At 40.0% G+C, this 15,019-nt stretch overlaps 1 protein-coding gene across 1 annotated transcript; it reads left to right on the plus strand.

Moving 5' to 3' along the window:
* Positions 1 to 2,320: 2,320 nt before the first annotated feature.
* Positions 2,321 to 13,152, plus strand: tgfbi (transforming growth factor, beta-induced). The gene is made up of 17 exons (XM_030764963.1): positions 2,321 to 2,436; positions 2,784 to 2,882; positions 7,650 to 7,714; positions 7,972 to 8,129; positions 8,236 to 8,400; positions 8,879 to 9,025; positions 9,203 to 9,344; positions 9,443 to 9,655; positions 9,791 to 9,928; positions 10,054 to 10,199; positions 10,754 to 10,890; positions 11,510 to 11,640; positions 11,779 to 11,903; positions 12,236 to 12,338; positions 12,451 to 12,509; positions 12,628 to 12,652; positions 12,904 to 13,152. The coding sequence occupies exons 1-17, from the start codon at positions 2,321 to 2,323 to the stop codon at positions 12,963 to 12,965; spliced, it is 2,031 nt and encodes a 676-aa protein (XP_030620823.1). The 3' UTR covers positions 12,966 to 13,152.
* The last annotated feature ends 1,867 nt before the right edge of the window (positions 13,153 to 15,019 follow it).

Here is a 15,019-nt window from a genome sequence, read left to right on the forward strand (position 1 = left end):
CATCCTTTATGTATGTGGCTTAAGGGTTTTTTTTTTCTTTTTCTTTTTTTTTTAAACCAGTGGCCAGTATTAAATGCATGTGCAATACACACATACATACTTTCACCAAACTTGACACTAGATAACTATTTTAATATGACCGAACTTAATTATGTAGGAGTTCCAGATGTTCTGACAATAAAAGGAGGCCTTTGACTGAGAGAATGTTGGTGTTCCAAGTCTATGACTACAGTCTGGCACAGAGTTCTGTACTGAGGTCAAGAAGAGAACAGTTTCCTTCTTTTGCTGCATAATGTGATAGTTACGCTGTACAGTGAGTCATCTAAAATAAAAAAAATGCTTTTTCAATTCATTCTGACATTTTACAACCCATTTATTCGGCAGTATGCGTTTCTTCTGCACAGGACTCTACATAGTTAATTCAAGAACATTACTCTGGAACAAATTCAGTACGTGATCTGGTATTTGTTCAGTCTCATTAGATAAGAATATTATCACGCATCGCTAGATTGTCGTAACCGCGACTAGCTACCAAAGCTAGCCTTGTCTACAAATGCCTATGAAAATGTATGAGTTTGGGATTTAAGCTTTATTCTAAGCTTATTAACGTTTTAAATTTTCAGTCATTGTTACTATGACAGCTCCATAGTTACACAGATATGCTATGCAGCAACAGATCCTTAAAAAGAGCAAGGTTTAAGGAGAGCGTGCCAAATATTCTGGAGGCCATAAAAATACATTACAAACATTGGTAGACTCTTGGGTAATGGAGTTTTTACAAATTTTCACAAATGTGTCATCAGCTTATTGAGTTGTTGATGATTACAGTTGTACGAGGAAGAAATGAATATTTTCTACCGTTGCGATGGAACATATTTTGACCAGTATGAATTGTTTGGATTAGAAATTGAGAGACAAGTTGACTGTAGCTAAAACATGCTATACACCACAGCTGCAAACCGTTCTCCCTGACATCTGTTTATTTATTCATGATCTTGCTACCATACAGAGCTAAAATATATATATTTTTTGTGCCCTTAAGACCAAAAGAGACATTGCAAGATGCTCAGAACAATATGCAATATGTTAATATTGAGAAATGTGTCCTTCAGTTGAATATGAAAGCAGAAGCATTGACTTCTTTGGCAGGAATTAAATTTTGTTGAGAAATGAATGTTACGTAAGGACTACATTTTCCTTGAGAGAAAGTAATGGACTTGTTTACAGATTATTAACAGTAGGGTTGTCCTTTTCAAGGTTTCATTCTCTTAGCTGAGAAACAGGCTTCAGGGATGTGATTTGACCCCTGGGATCCTTGTTATTTAAAGCCATTTACGGAGTTATTCACTAATTAAGACACCAGGACCTGAACTGAAAGGTTAAATTCTTGGGTCCTCAAGCCCATTCAAGCCTACATGATAATACACACCTCACCTTAAATGCATTCCACAGGAGATGCACACTTTAACCCTCTCAGTCCTGCAAGAACACTCTGTTCACAGACATATGACATGATATCTCACTGTTTGTGTCCACAATGTTTTTTAAACGAAAACTGAAAACACAGCATGTCAGAACTTCATCAGGTGGACGGATGCTGAGTTTTTCAGAGTGGGCAAACCATTCACTGCTGACTCAATGACCTTCACTGCTGTTGGGATCTCAGACACTTAAGATACACCTATGCACCAAGGGGCTGGATAACAACAACCCAAAACTCCAACAATCGTGTTTCTAGGACACAACAATAACATGCTGTTTGGGGCAAGGTACCACACTGTGCCAGAGGCCGCAGTCAATTATATATTACCCCGTGGAGGCTACATAGATTAAAATCAATCCTAAGAGCAACTCCTTATAAAACCATTTAGTTAGTCCGTGTGTTATCCTTATGAGCGTCACTGAGGGCGGTTGGGCACCAGTTATAATAACATTCCTGCCTCTGAACTAAAGCACTCTACATTCACCGCTGCCTAAAACACAGAATTTTAAAGAGAGTGATATGGCATTGTCCCTCCTTCAAGAATGGGTGGATGAAGTATCATATTCCCTAATATTTCAATTTTTGTCTTAAAATAAAGATTATGAGACATGTTAAATGGATTAGACGGATATTATTAAAGTACTTAATAAAAAATGTCGCTGCGCTTGGACAAGGACTGACGGCTGTCCAAATATTCCGCACGAGAACGTCATATAGCAGAAAGTTTCAAGCCCCTCCCTGAAGAAAGGAGTCTAAGTATTTATTCCAGGGAAGACTTCGGATGATCTTGAGTGGAGCGTGAAAGAGAGCCGGAGTAGTTTACGGGAAAAGATCAAAATGAAGCACTTAACTTTGCTGGCATTAGCTATCACTTTAATTGCGGCAGTTTTTGCTGCAAAATCTCCTTACCAGTCAGTTCTTCAGCATAGCAGAATAAGAGGACGACCACATGGGTAAGGTCAATGATACTGATGAATAGATATTGAAAGTTAATAAGCATCGATTACTGTGGAGTGCATCTTTTATCTTATTCGCGCAGTGTTTCAATCAGTAAAGTACAAGCACAGATCAAATGATTTGTGTTACCAATGCTGCATGCAATGTGATGCAATTTGTCGTATGTTCTCAATTGTTCGGATTGGGACAAGTTATTGCTGAAGACTGTAGCTGTGTATTTATAAAGTAGCCTGTTCCTTTATTTCTGCATAACTTTCCGCAGTGGCATAATGTCAGTTAGCGGTTTGTCTTATTTGTGTAGACACATATAAAAAGTTTGTTAACCGTGATTTCTCCACTCTAGCCCCAATGTCTGCGCTATGCAGATGATCCAAGGTACTGACAAGAAGTACTTCACCAACTGCAAGCAATGGTATCACCGCAAAATATGCGGTCGACCAACGTGAGTTAAAACTTACATATTCCAAATATTGAAATGTTCAGTAACACATTTAAAGTCCGTTTAAGTGTTAATATCGCCAGCTTTTGTCAGCTTGATAGATGTCATTGTCAACGTTTCGTTCTGTGTAGGGTTAATTACTCTATTACTGTATTAAAATATTTCTCCTGTTCTTTGGATTAGGTTTCCTCTGACATCACTTACTTGCACACACATCACGACAGAATTCCACTGAAAAAAAAAACAAAAAAAAAAAAACAAAAAAACGAATTCAGCTTTTCTTTATTCAGGTCTGCTGGCTGCAGACCGGAATCGTATACCCAATCAGGCTGAAGCACTGTAGCAGTCTCAAGTAAATAAGGAATTTCCTTTTTCAGTAAAGTGCAGTTTATTTTCCGATGCCTCCTAGTAAGAAAACGCTCACAGGATATCCAAGTTAGCTGTGGGACCTGGCTGCTTTTGGGGAACTCGAAAGTATTACTGCTTGATGTATTATTAGTTTTTGCCAGCTAAGTATTGTACCTGATCGTTGCGAATTAGTAATTTTTTTTTTTAACAGAAAACTACTCCTTGTATGTGGTGGAAGTAAACGTTTGAAAATAACATCGAACACAGCTAAACGATTTCTAAATGTCAGGTTTAAAAGCACGGTAGCTGACCATAATTGCTCGTTCCTGTAAAAAGTGACTTTTGGCAGAGGTCTGTTTTCAATATTATGGTGGAGAAAGACTATTATTAACATGCTTTGATAACATCACTTCTCACAGCAGGTTAGTTAGCTGATATAGAGAAATTGTCTTGAAAATAACTGTCTCTTCTTCACGGGGGATGCCGCTTACTAATACCCTGTAGGGTACTGAGCTGCAGTAATGAGTTTTTTTTCCTTATGAAAACTTAAAAAAAAAATCCTGGAGAAGTATCTCGTTGATGAGTTAAACACTTTGAGGTTTGCACAAAATGTGGTATGCTGTTTACAGAACTCAAAAGAGGCCAGTTTTGTCATAACAAGTGCTCCACCTCAGCTACTTAATTTTTCCCAGCAGTTTCGTGTTTTATAGAACTATTATCATTTTAATTATGTCAGTGCTGTAATTTCAAAACCTAAAGAGGAGACATTTGTTGATCTTCTGTTATATATTTACTTATTCTTCAAATATGCTTTGCAAAAGTAAATATCTGCCTCACTGAATTTTGAGACTGTACTAAATACAGATACACGAGACTATTTGAAGATTAGGATTAAAGATGAGTCATCTATGGCTAAAACAGACTACACATCAGGTTTTTTTTCAGTTAGTCAGAAATTTGAGCAAGTCAAACCAAAAGTGAAAACCAACCAATCGTAGAACAGCTAGGGAATTCTCTTATTGGACTGTCTGCAGTTCTGGCCCACGTTATCTGGCTAATTGAGAGATCCTGCCTTGTGGACTACCCCCAGGACAGTAATCTGGTGTCTTTGATTTCTCTTTACAGTATATTGAACAATAGCGATTAATAGTTTGCAGGTGTATTCGCCAGAGAGCCCACCGAGAGACCCATATCTGATCTGCATTTTAAAACATTATTATTCCTCGAAGATAAAATTCTCAAGCGCTTTAACAACATCTTGCTTCAATAGATAGTCGTCATTTATTGAAAACATCTACTTGGCTCATAGTCTTTCAATTTCTTCTTGTTCTCCTTCTCCTTCTCCTTCTTCTTCCTCTTCTTCTCTCTCTCTCTCTCTCTCTCTCTCTCTCTCTTTTTTTCACAATCCAAACATCTATAAACGCCTTACTGACTCACTGGATTTCCTTTGTGCTCTCATTACAGAAACAGTTTGTTTAAATGATTGTTCCAGTTGTAAATCCAGTTTTGAAATGTCATGTGTTGTATACCACTGCTAAAATACTAATATTCCTTTTTCTTTTTAAATCTTTGTATATACCAATAGCCGGATATCTGACTGAACACGTGTTTGTCGGAGAAGAGCAGACTAAAGGAGAACCCACATTAATAATGGCTACCATGTGTTTGCTAATGGCAGCCTTAAGGTGCTGTGGGGTTATATTGTTTAACCATCGGAGAGACTCCTGAGCGGGAAGCCAGGAACCCAGATTATTTGGTCCTGCCTTAAAGGCCTTCGCAGTTCCACAGGGACTCTCTAGACAGGCTTAGAATGCATTGACAACCTCCACCACAGCAGCCTGGTTTTGACTGACATCCACTTTAACGTCCCCACAGGGAGAAAAGTGTTATTCGTTACTGGGTTTAACATTCCAGAAACATCTATATCACTGGGGTCACAAAAGCAAACGTGAAGAGGGGAACGCGTAGAGAAGATGCGTACAGAGCTATCTGAATGTCGGTGTTACCGGTTTTGAAGTAACAGAGGCATATTAGCACTGTGGGAGGATAGTACATGTCCAAGACAGAGGAGGAGGACTTGTTTTTTTTTTCATTTTCGTCTTCACTCAAGAGCGTTTCTTTCCCTGCAAATCTCATGAAAGTAAAAGAGGAAGTCGGAGTTGCTATGGGTGTTTGGATGTTTTTGAAGGAAATGATGGCTTTAATGGATCCTGCTGAGGTTCTAATATCCCCAAACACATGCAAATCACTCATATGTTACTGAAGACTTTTCCACAGTGAGTTCCATGCAATAGGAAAAAAGAAAAAAAAAAAGTATGAAGTGACCTGTACCAAATGGACACAACCTGGCTTATGAAAACAAAGTGTTATGCTTAATTCAGCTTGAATTTGACTTGATTTACAGACAACCTCCAAGGGGGGTTAGAAATGTCTAGTCGGAGGGTGGGAGGGTGGGTGGGTGGAGGGGTGGGGTGGGGGGGTTAGAGAACAATGCCCATCTTTGTGCTGTCTGCTCATAATGGTCAGTGCGGTGGAACAGCGTGTTTCCAGGTCACTTGAGGGGACACCAATAAGGCTTCACTTTACTGGTGACCCCCCCCCCCCCCTACCACCACCACCCCACCCCAACCCCAACCCCAACCCCCACCCCTCTGTAAACCCTCATCATACTCTCTTTCTTTCTTTAATTTCAGAAATGTGTTGCATTAGTCATTTCTTCTTTTCTTTGCGTGTGTGTGTGTGTGTGTGTGCGTGTGTGCGTGTGTGTGCATGTGTGCGTGTGTGTGTGTGTGTGGAAAATGAGTGCTTGCAGATGAGGCATTGCATCATGGGATAATTCCAGAAAGATGACTTTGTCACCCAAGCTCATGTTTGTGGGTTTCTTCAAGGATACTGACATTCATTCAGAGGAAATCCAAACCAGCTTGTTTAAGTGAACACTGACATTTATTTGGTTTTGCTTCCGAAGCTCTTAAGTGACTATTTGAACTTAGCCTTGGGAATTGTATCATTAACTCTGACATCCACTCCATTGTCAAATGGTGATACTTTTAAAAAGAAAAACACTCTGTGGCCCATAAATCTATTTAGTGCATAGAGTGAACATCTGAGTCAAAAGCTTCTTCAGAAGAACTTCTGGAGGACAGCTTGTTATGCCACTTGGAAATGAAGCGTACACGTCACTTCACGTATGCAGCATAGCTGTTTATTTTGTCAGAAATCCATGGCTACCATCTTTGTTTATGCTGGCAGAAGACAAATAGGAGTTGAGTTACCATCTGTTTTGATAATCAGTTCAGTCTGGTTTCCAGTTCTCTTCTTTTACAAGGCTACCTCATGATGAATGTCATGATTGTCCTCTTTGTTTGGCCTTCACCTCTTAACCTCAGATTTTCTGTCTTTTTCTCACATATTATTATGGATTAGTTATAGCCCACACAAAGTAATATGTAACTTTTGAAAGAAATTCTACATAATTTTTGTTCTAATGCTCTGAACATTAAAGGACATGATGTGGAAAATAGACTTGCATGAGTTTTAAATAATTTAAGTTATTCAATAATCAGGTAGACTGGGTTTGATATTAGTAATCAAAAACTAGGATTGGAAGGGGACTTATCCTAGGCACTTTTTCAAGTGTTTTTTGACAGTTTGATGAGATAGTAAATCTTAATCTTGATTTTCTACATTTTCGTCGCAGATATGTGACAATACCAACAACAAAAACATATTTAAAAAAGGAAGGAGGGGGGGGGGGGGACTACACAGCTAGTTTTTCTTCCCCAGGAAGAAATGAAAATTCGCTTGCACTCCAAATCAGAGAGTCGTTATAATTATTAATATTATTGTCTCTCTTGCGGAATAATGTGGCATGATTATCCTTTAATCCTCAGGATCTCTCCATAACATCCAGCTGTCTGCAAACCAGGGAAATATATTCATACCAATCCCATGGTTCCTTGAGGCTACATTTTGTGGCTGAATGGCCGGGATACGGACAGACTGATGTGGTAACATTTGTAAAGATTGAACTCATTGCGGAAAAAGAGATTATTTTATTTCTCTGCCTGAAATTTATGTTCAATGGTCATTGAAAGTACACCTTTCCTCGGAGGTTTCTCTCTTGTTTGTGTTGGCAAGAGTCAAATTTTTCAGTAGTGGTCCCATAGTCTCTCCTCTGGAGTTTCCTCAGAACTCCAGGCCTGTTCTGTTTCTGTGGATTTTTCTGCCCTCCAAGGAAATGGGCTTTTATCATCTTTCAAGACCAGCTGAGGCCTGAAGCAGATTTATTATGGAAATATCTGAAAAGAACAGAATGGAGATGTACCCTATGTTTGTGTTCTGTGCTGGTCACTCAGTACTGTCAACAGTGGTTCCTATGCCATCAATAAACTCAGGGACTTTAAACTTTTTTTTTTACAGAGTTGTCAGCTATGAGTGCTGCCCAGGCTATGAAAAGGTTGTTGGAGAGAAGGGCTGTCCAGCAGGTAAGAGAAACTTTATTTCAAAAAAGAAAAAAAGTTTTAAAAAAAAGTTTTTCAGTGTGTGTTTGCATTTCCGTGAACTTGATGAACTGTCGTCATGGTCCAGTGATCATAATTCACATTATTCCTGTAATTACTATGTAGGAACATACCATGTGCCGTGCATGGTACAAAATGCCCAGTACAGTGTGTTCTGAAGGACATTTGTTGGGTTTGAGCATATGAAAATAAGTAATGATCATTCTGCCTGTTCTTTGTAGCTCTGCCCTTGGTTAACATCTATAACACTTTGGGTGTGGTCGGAGCCACTACCACTAAGATGTACTCTGAGCGGGCTAACCTTCAGGAGGAGATTGAAGGCCCTGGCAGCTTCACCTTTTTTGCTCCCAGTAATGAGGCTTGGGCTGCCCTTCCCACGGTAAATTACACTGGTGCTCAGATAACAGACATGCTTACGGATGTGGTGCTTTACTTAGCAGTATCTGTTTGATTTGATAACCATTGTTATAATGCGTAATCTGCAGGAAATCCTGGATGCCCTGGTGAGCAACGTGAACATTGAACTTCTCAACGCATTGCATTACCACATGGTCAACAGACGCCTGACCTCCGATGACCTCAAGCACGGTTCCTCTTACCCCTCCATGTACCAAGACTTTGACGTCCATATTCACCATTACCCCAACGGGGTAAGCATCATTGGTTTTATTTATTTATCCGATTTATTCACATTTCCCAGTAACTAAAGGAAAGAAACTGGGTCTGCTGTGGTTTTTCAGTACTCTTTGTGATCTATGGTGGTTAACATACTTACTTGTGGCTTAGCTAATGTTACTGTAAGTTTCACGATATCGTTTAAAATCTTTTGTTTTAGTCTAACCACATTTTCCCCATTGTCTTACTTCGGTAAATTAGACAGATTTATCCATATTTCTCAACAACAAAACACAAAAAATGAGGCTATGGTTTTTTTCACCAGCTTTTGAAAGCTGTGCTGGTTAGAATACTTATTTGTAGCTTGGCTAGTACAAATGGAAGATCAACGATACATCTTTCATGTTGTCCAACCAGAATTTTCTTGTTTTCTTGCCTCTCATGGAGAAAAAAGCATATTCTGAATTGGGTTCTTTCTCAAGTTTTTATGTTTCTGTTTTGTTTTTTTTTTAGATTGTAACTGTAAACTGTGCCCGCCTTGTCAAGACGGACCAGCACGCTACCAATGGAATTGTACATGTTGTTGACAGAGTCATCACGGCCATCACCAACACCGTCCACAACTTCATCGACACCGACGATGATCTGGATACTCTGCGTGTAAGCTCTACCGTGCCAGCCTGTGTCTGACATTAGTCAGCCTGTTGTCTTTTTCAAGGCTAAAAAACTCCCTTTGGTTAAGATAGGAAGAATCTTTGGATGGAGCCACAATTCAGAATTAGGAACCTTTGAATAGATTTAATGTAATAACAAGAACTTATCCATTTTTATTTATAGACTGCCATCGCAGCTGCTGGACTAACCAACCTTCTGGAGAGTGAAGGTTCTTACACGATCTTTGCGCCAACCAATGAGGCCTTTGAGAAGATCCCCCCAGACACTCTGAACAGGATCTTGGGAGATCCCGTTGCTCTTAAAGGTAAGCACTTCAAAAGTAGTTCAGTGATATTAGTATTGTCCATTTGTCATATGCAATATTGTAATTTATTTATTCATTTTCATCTTTCATCTCCTAAGATCTGCTGAACTACCATATCCTGAAGAACATGCACTGCTCCGAGTCCATTGTGTCTGGCACTCCACTGGAGACTTTGCAAGGCACTGTGCTGGAGGTGGGTTGTGAAGGAGATGAGATGACTCTCAATGGTAAAGCCATCATTAAATCCAAAGACCAGCTTGGGACCAATGGAGTCATTCACTACATTAATGAGGTTCTCATCCCAGACTCAGGTACCTGCTTTCTAAATTCTCACACCCTTTGCTGTTAGGAGCAAACAAATCACTTCAGTGAATCTTTGTTCTTATTCTTATTCTCATTATTCCATGTCATCTACAACAGTCTAATATGTTTTGCTTCTCTTGAAGCTAAGACCCTTCTGGAGCTCGCTGAGGGATCTGCTCTGACGACAGCAACAAAACTCTTTACCGAGGCTGGTCTTTCTGCTCACCTTTCTGGTTCGGAGGCTGTCACTCTCTTGGCTCCCCAGAATGAAGCTTTTAAAGGTAATGGGCTTAGCAAAGTCCTCACTTTTGGTTGGGACAATTTTTAAAAAAAAACCCCATTTTTGGCAATGTTGCTTCCTCTGCAGTCAACTTACTGGAACTGTACGATTCTTTTTTATGCACAGATGGCGTCCCAGTCATGACAGCTGACCTGAAGGATCTGCTGAAGAATCACATTCTTAAGGAAAAACTTTCCTCCAAGAGCCTTTACCATGGTCAAGAGCTGGAGACCTTTGGTGGTTTGAAGCTCAGAGTTTTTGTGTACAGAAATGTGAGTCTTTTAAAAGAGATAGAGTACAATGTAAACAGGAAACAATGATGAAATACCCAGCATCTTATCAAACTAGACATGCGCTGCACATTTTGGTTTTTTTTAATTTCAGCTGTAACTTCCATTTTATCACAAGTATGTTTGTATGGATGTATGTTTGTATGTATATATGTATTTATTTATGTGTGTATATATGTATGTGTGTGTCCATGAATGTGCTGATAGACATAGATGGCTACCATGCCAAGAAGCATAGTCCAGTCCTTCCAGTAACTCTCATCCTCTCTTTTACATCTTACATTGCCCACCATGTTCATTCTGGTGCTGGTAGGGGTATCCGTAGTTTCTCGTGGTCTCATGTTTCGGCTTTGTAATGGGCTTCACAGGCCACCGGAACGCACCCCCTAACTTTTTTCCCAGACCACTTCTACACCATCCGTCTTATGAGAAATGGAGGGCTCAAAGAAAAAAGAAAAAAAAGAAGAGGCATGTCTGATAGGAATAGCAAACCACTCACTCTCTAACCGTATACCTTGTGGGCTATTGTCTTACAGAACCTGTGCATTGAGAACGCTTGCATTGCTGCCCATGACAAGACTGGCCGTTTCGCAACCATGTTCACTATTGATAAAGTGTTGAGTCCTCCAATGGGTACGGTAATGGATGTTCTGAAGGCAGACTATCGTTTCAGGTGAGGAGACCATAATCCTTTGCAAATGCAGTCTGCTGGAAAGATCTGAATTAGTTCTCAGGGGCGGCAGGAGGTGTTGTTTTTTTCTTTTTTCTTTTTTCTTTTTTAGATGAAATTGAGCGTCACGTTACGAAAAAACCCCATGTTCAAAAGCTAGTGTAAGGTTATGAAATAACCATGGTGTTCAAATGCTGATGTTTCACAGGTGTTGCCTGAGTTGAAATACTCTGGTTTGCATTCAGTAGATTTCTTTGAAGGACTTTGAAGGCTCCATAAATACTCTGAGGAAAAGGAGGAAAAAAAGCCCCCCCCACACACACTCCCAAAAAAGTCTAATGGGTTTAACAGTGAAGTAAAGAGCTGTAAGAGAATACACAGCTGTGTTATTTGCCACCCACATTCAAAGACTGCTTGACACTTTTCTTTCACACTTTATTTAATCACAGATTAACATGTTCCAATTTAAGATTGACTGGGCGGAGTCTGGTGCTGTCAGTCACGATGTCAGGTCTTTTTTTTGTGTGTGTGTGTGTGTGTGTGTGTGTGTGTGTGTGTGTGTGTGTGTCACGAGCATGCTCCTTTAATGATCTGCATTGTCAAACTTCTTTTTGGCCCTCAGCACGTTGGTGGGGGCTATTCAGACAGCCGGAATGACGGAGCTGTTGAATAAGCAAGGGGCCTACACCATCTTCGCGCCTACCAACGAAGCCTTCAGCGCCATGCCTGCAGCCGAACGCAGCAGACTCATGAGTAACATCCCCCGTTACCCCCGCTTCCGTTTTATTTTCTCCCCCTCCCGACATGTTTGGATCACGTTTTAGGTCGAGCGATATCTTGGTGGAAATCCTGCCAAAAGCATCAGCGTTTTTTTTCTTTCGTTCTGCGTAGGAGACCCCCAGCAGCTGGCCGGTGTCCTGAAGTATCACATCGGCGAGGAGTTCCTGGTCAGCGGAGGAGTGACCTCACATACCAGAGTCAAGACTCTCCAGGGAGACAAGCTGGAGCTGGGTATGGTGAGTACCAGTTACACTGCCCTCTGCCAAGGAACAGGATCTCTTCACGGCTGTGTTTGTCTTATAAACGAGCAAAAGAAGTCGCCTAAGGTGGTCTGCGGTCTTTCCTTTCCTCTGGTAATCTTGAAGTGAGAATATTTTCCCTTTTGGGATTAAGGCAGGAGCACTTTTATCCGCCATAACTTTTCCCTTTTTACAGCGCACTGAATCTCACAAGATTTTCGTTTACCAGGGTTATTTGTATGTACGCTGTTATTAGTGACTGTGAGTGTGTCTCTGAGTAAAGGTGTGTTGTATGGATTCCTAAATGATAGCACTCTCTTTCTCTTCAGCGTAACTACACCATGTACATCAACAGGGTCCCAGCAATCGAGGCAGATCTGATGGCTACTAATGGAGTTGTCCATGCTGTTGGCTCAATTATACAGCCGCTACGTAAGGGTGTCTCTCTTTGCCTCTGAACTATTCCGTTATGAGTGTAAGTCGTCCTTTCCAAAACTGTGAATAGCTCCAGTTGTAATGCTGTCCCTGGTGTAATCTCTTTCAGCTCCCAAGACCGTGAGCGACCAACCTGAAGGTGGGGTGAGGCGCATGTCTGCTATGAGGGTAAGTTCTCTTTTTTTTTCCATTCAAAAAAGATTTTCTGTTTTTTTTAGAAATATCATTATAACATGAAACACAGAACAAATGAAGTAATGTATTGTTCTCTCTTCTGTCATCACAGGCCAGCCCTCAGGTTATGAAAAACGGTAAAAATCTTTAATTATTAAACTATCCTGTATAAATATATTAAAAAATCACATTATGTACAGACATTTTTCAGTTGATTTGTAATACTTTTCTGCCTGATTTTTCACTGTTCATCCGTGTGCCTTGACTCTGTACTCAACCATATTAAAACCAGCCATGTCCTGTACAAAGAGTCAAGACCGAATATAAATAGAATATGTGATTTTGTAACTGGAAAATGCCATGTGATGTTTTTTTTCCCCATGTTTAGAGGAACTCTTTGAGAAAGTCTTGAGAAGTCGGTCAAGCAGGACAGTGAAACGTCTCCAATAAACTGTGGTGAAAGAGGAAAGCACCAAAAGTCAATCTCCGAGGTTGGATGGCAAATGTTAATGTTTCTGAAGTGTATTCACACAGAGGGAATTCGTCGGTGTCTAAAATTAAAGCAAAGTTCCAAAGAAATAAATAACAGATAAGGATGGGTAAAATAAATATTTTAACAATTAAAGACTGTATGATTGTTTTTAAATGCCAAAGTTCAAGAGCTGAGTGTAAACCAATGCGTTGTTTTGTTTTCATTAGTTTTTGGTTTTTTGTTTTTGGTTTTTTTTGTTTTTTGATGTAAGAATCGTATGATAAATCATGGAGAGGAATTAGATAAGTAGCTTCATGAATAAGTTTTAATATGCACATATATGTCTTTTGTTTCTCAACTTACTGTATGTCTGCATTGAGATCCAAAGTGGATTTTGAAAAATGTTTAACTATTTTTGATATACCTGTAGCATGTTTGCATGGTTTAAGCTGGAACAAAATTGCTAATTGTGCACATACCAATGCAGATCAAGTTGATCGAGTCCTCCAAGTGCCCTCTGTCTTATGTTAATGAAAGGTTTTCAGAATACAAGTCACAAACAGTTCCATACTGTCAAACCAAAGCACAGCATCAGCACATTTCAAAATAAAATGTTCATTTTGTAGCCAGAGAGTTCTGATTTGCTTTGCATCTGAGGTTTTCTTCAGCAGTAGGAAAGTGTGTCTCTGTCTGTGTCTCAAACAATTAAAAATAATGTGCTGTCATTTCTAATAACTGAAAACCTTGAATCAAAATCTGTTTCGTTTTTGACAAAGAGCTTAGACGGACAATCCTATTCGTTCTGCAGTTCATATTCAGTAATGAAATCATCACTTTGCCACAGTTGGCATAGGCCTGAAAAATTACTCTGTTTCTATTTGTCTAAACATAATACAGTCATACTTGCCAAAAGAGGCATTAAATGCAATTTTTAAAATCCATTGTCATGGCAAAGCTCTCACACGGACAACGCAGGACAGGTCATCAATCAATTCAAATTAGTCCTCAGTGAGTTTTACAGTTTTATGCTCTGACTTCACAATGCAGATGACTGCTAAACTAAACATATCAAAGCCGTCTAAATGGAAGGCAATAATAACTGTCGTAATTCATTTCTGGAGCTCTGTCCAAGAAAGGGTTTTTTTTTTTCCCCTCAAAGCAATTCATGAGACAGAACATCCTCATTGTAAATCTCACATTTTATCTGAACAAGCCTGACAGACTTGTTAACGTAACACAAGTTAAGGGTGGAAACTTTCACTCTGACTCCCTTAGGGTAATACCACATTTTTTTTTTTCTCTGTGAGGAGGAACAGCCATGGCACAAAACTGTCCCGAGCAGCAAATGAAACATTCCAGTAGCATTGCTCACTTTTGGCTAGACACTGGCACACTGAGTCACAGCCAGTAGGGGGCAAAAGGCTCCTGCTTTAAGGAGAGCTAGCTATTGAGCAGCAAAAGCTGCCAAACCGACACTGACAAACTCTAAACACTACCAAATACAGTATACACAAACCGGCCGCTAATGCCGGTGAGGCGTGTGTGTGTGTGTGTGTGTGTGTGTGTGTGTGTGGAGGGGGGGTGGAGGTGGGGGGGGGGGGGGGGGGTTGTGTGTGTGGGGGGAGCATCCTCCACTCTGATCTCTGTTGCCAGAGGGAATTCCACTTTCTGCAAATATTTTCGAAGCACGCCACTAAACGATAACAGACTCCAGTTAAAATCCATCAAACATATTTAGTCAGAAGCCTGATGCAATTATGTCCCCGGTGCGATTATATTTCTTGTTAGATTTAAGATTGCGGGTTGCACTGTGGGCTCTGCCAGTGAAGCTTTTCATGGATTTTTTTTTCTCTTGAGCTTGTGTCTTTTTTGCAAAGCAGACTGAATAAACAGAGAAGTGTTTTCTGATCTCAGAGTTAACAAAGTTATTCCATTCCATTGTTGTCTGCTCCACCAATCATTATAATCAACGTTTATTGTGAACAAATTGGGCTAAAATGAATGGTTGTCAGGTTGTTACTAGAGTCAAAGA

Source organism: Chanos chanos, chromosome 2, assembly GCF_902362185.1.
Source record: "Chanos chanos chromosome 2, fChaCha1.1, whole genome shotgun sequence".
Classification (NCBI taxonomy): domain Eukaryota; kingdom Metazoa; phylum Chordata; class Actinopteri; order Gonorynchiformes; family Chanidae; genus Chanos; species Chanos chanos.

What these genes read in the sequence shown, in the direction of transcription:
- tgfbi (XM_030764963.1), top strand. Translation starts at nt 2,321, where the DNA reads ATGAAGCACTTAACTTTGCTGGCATTAGCTATCACTTTAATTGCGGCA. An exon ending in AGATCCCGTTGCTCTTAAAG is followed by an intron (nt 9,345 to 9,442) that starts GTAAGCACTTCA and finishes TCATCTCCTAAG; the next exon opens with ATCTGCTGAACTACCATATC. An exon ending in ACAAGCTGGAGCTGGGTATG is followed by an intron (nt 11,904 to 12,235) that starts GTGAGTACCAGT and finishes CTTTCTCTTCAG; the next exon opens with CGTAACTACACCATGTACAT.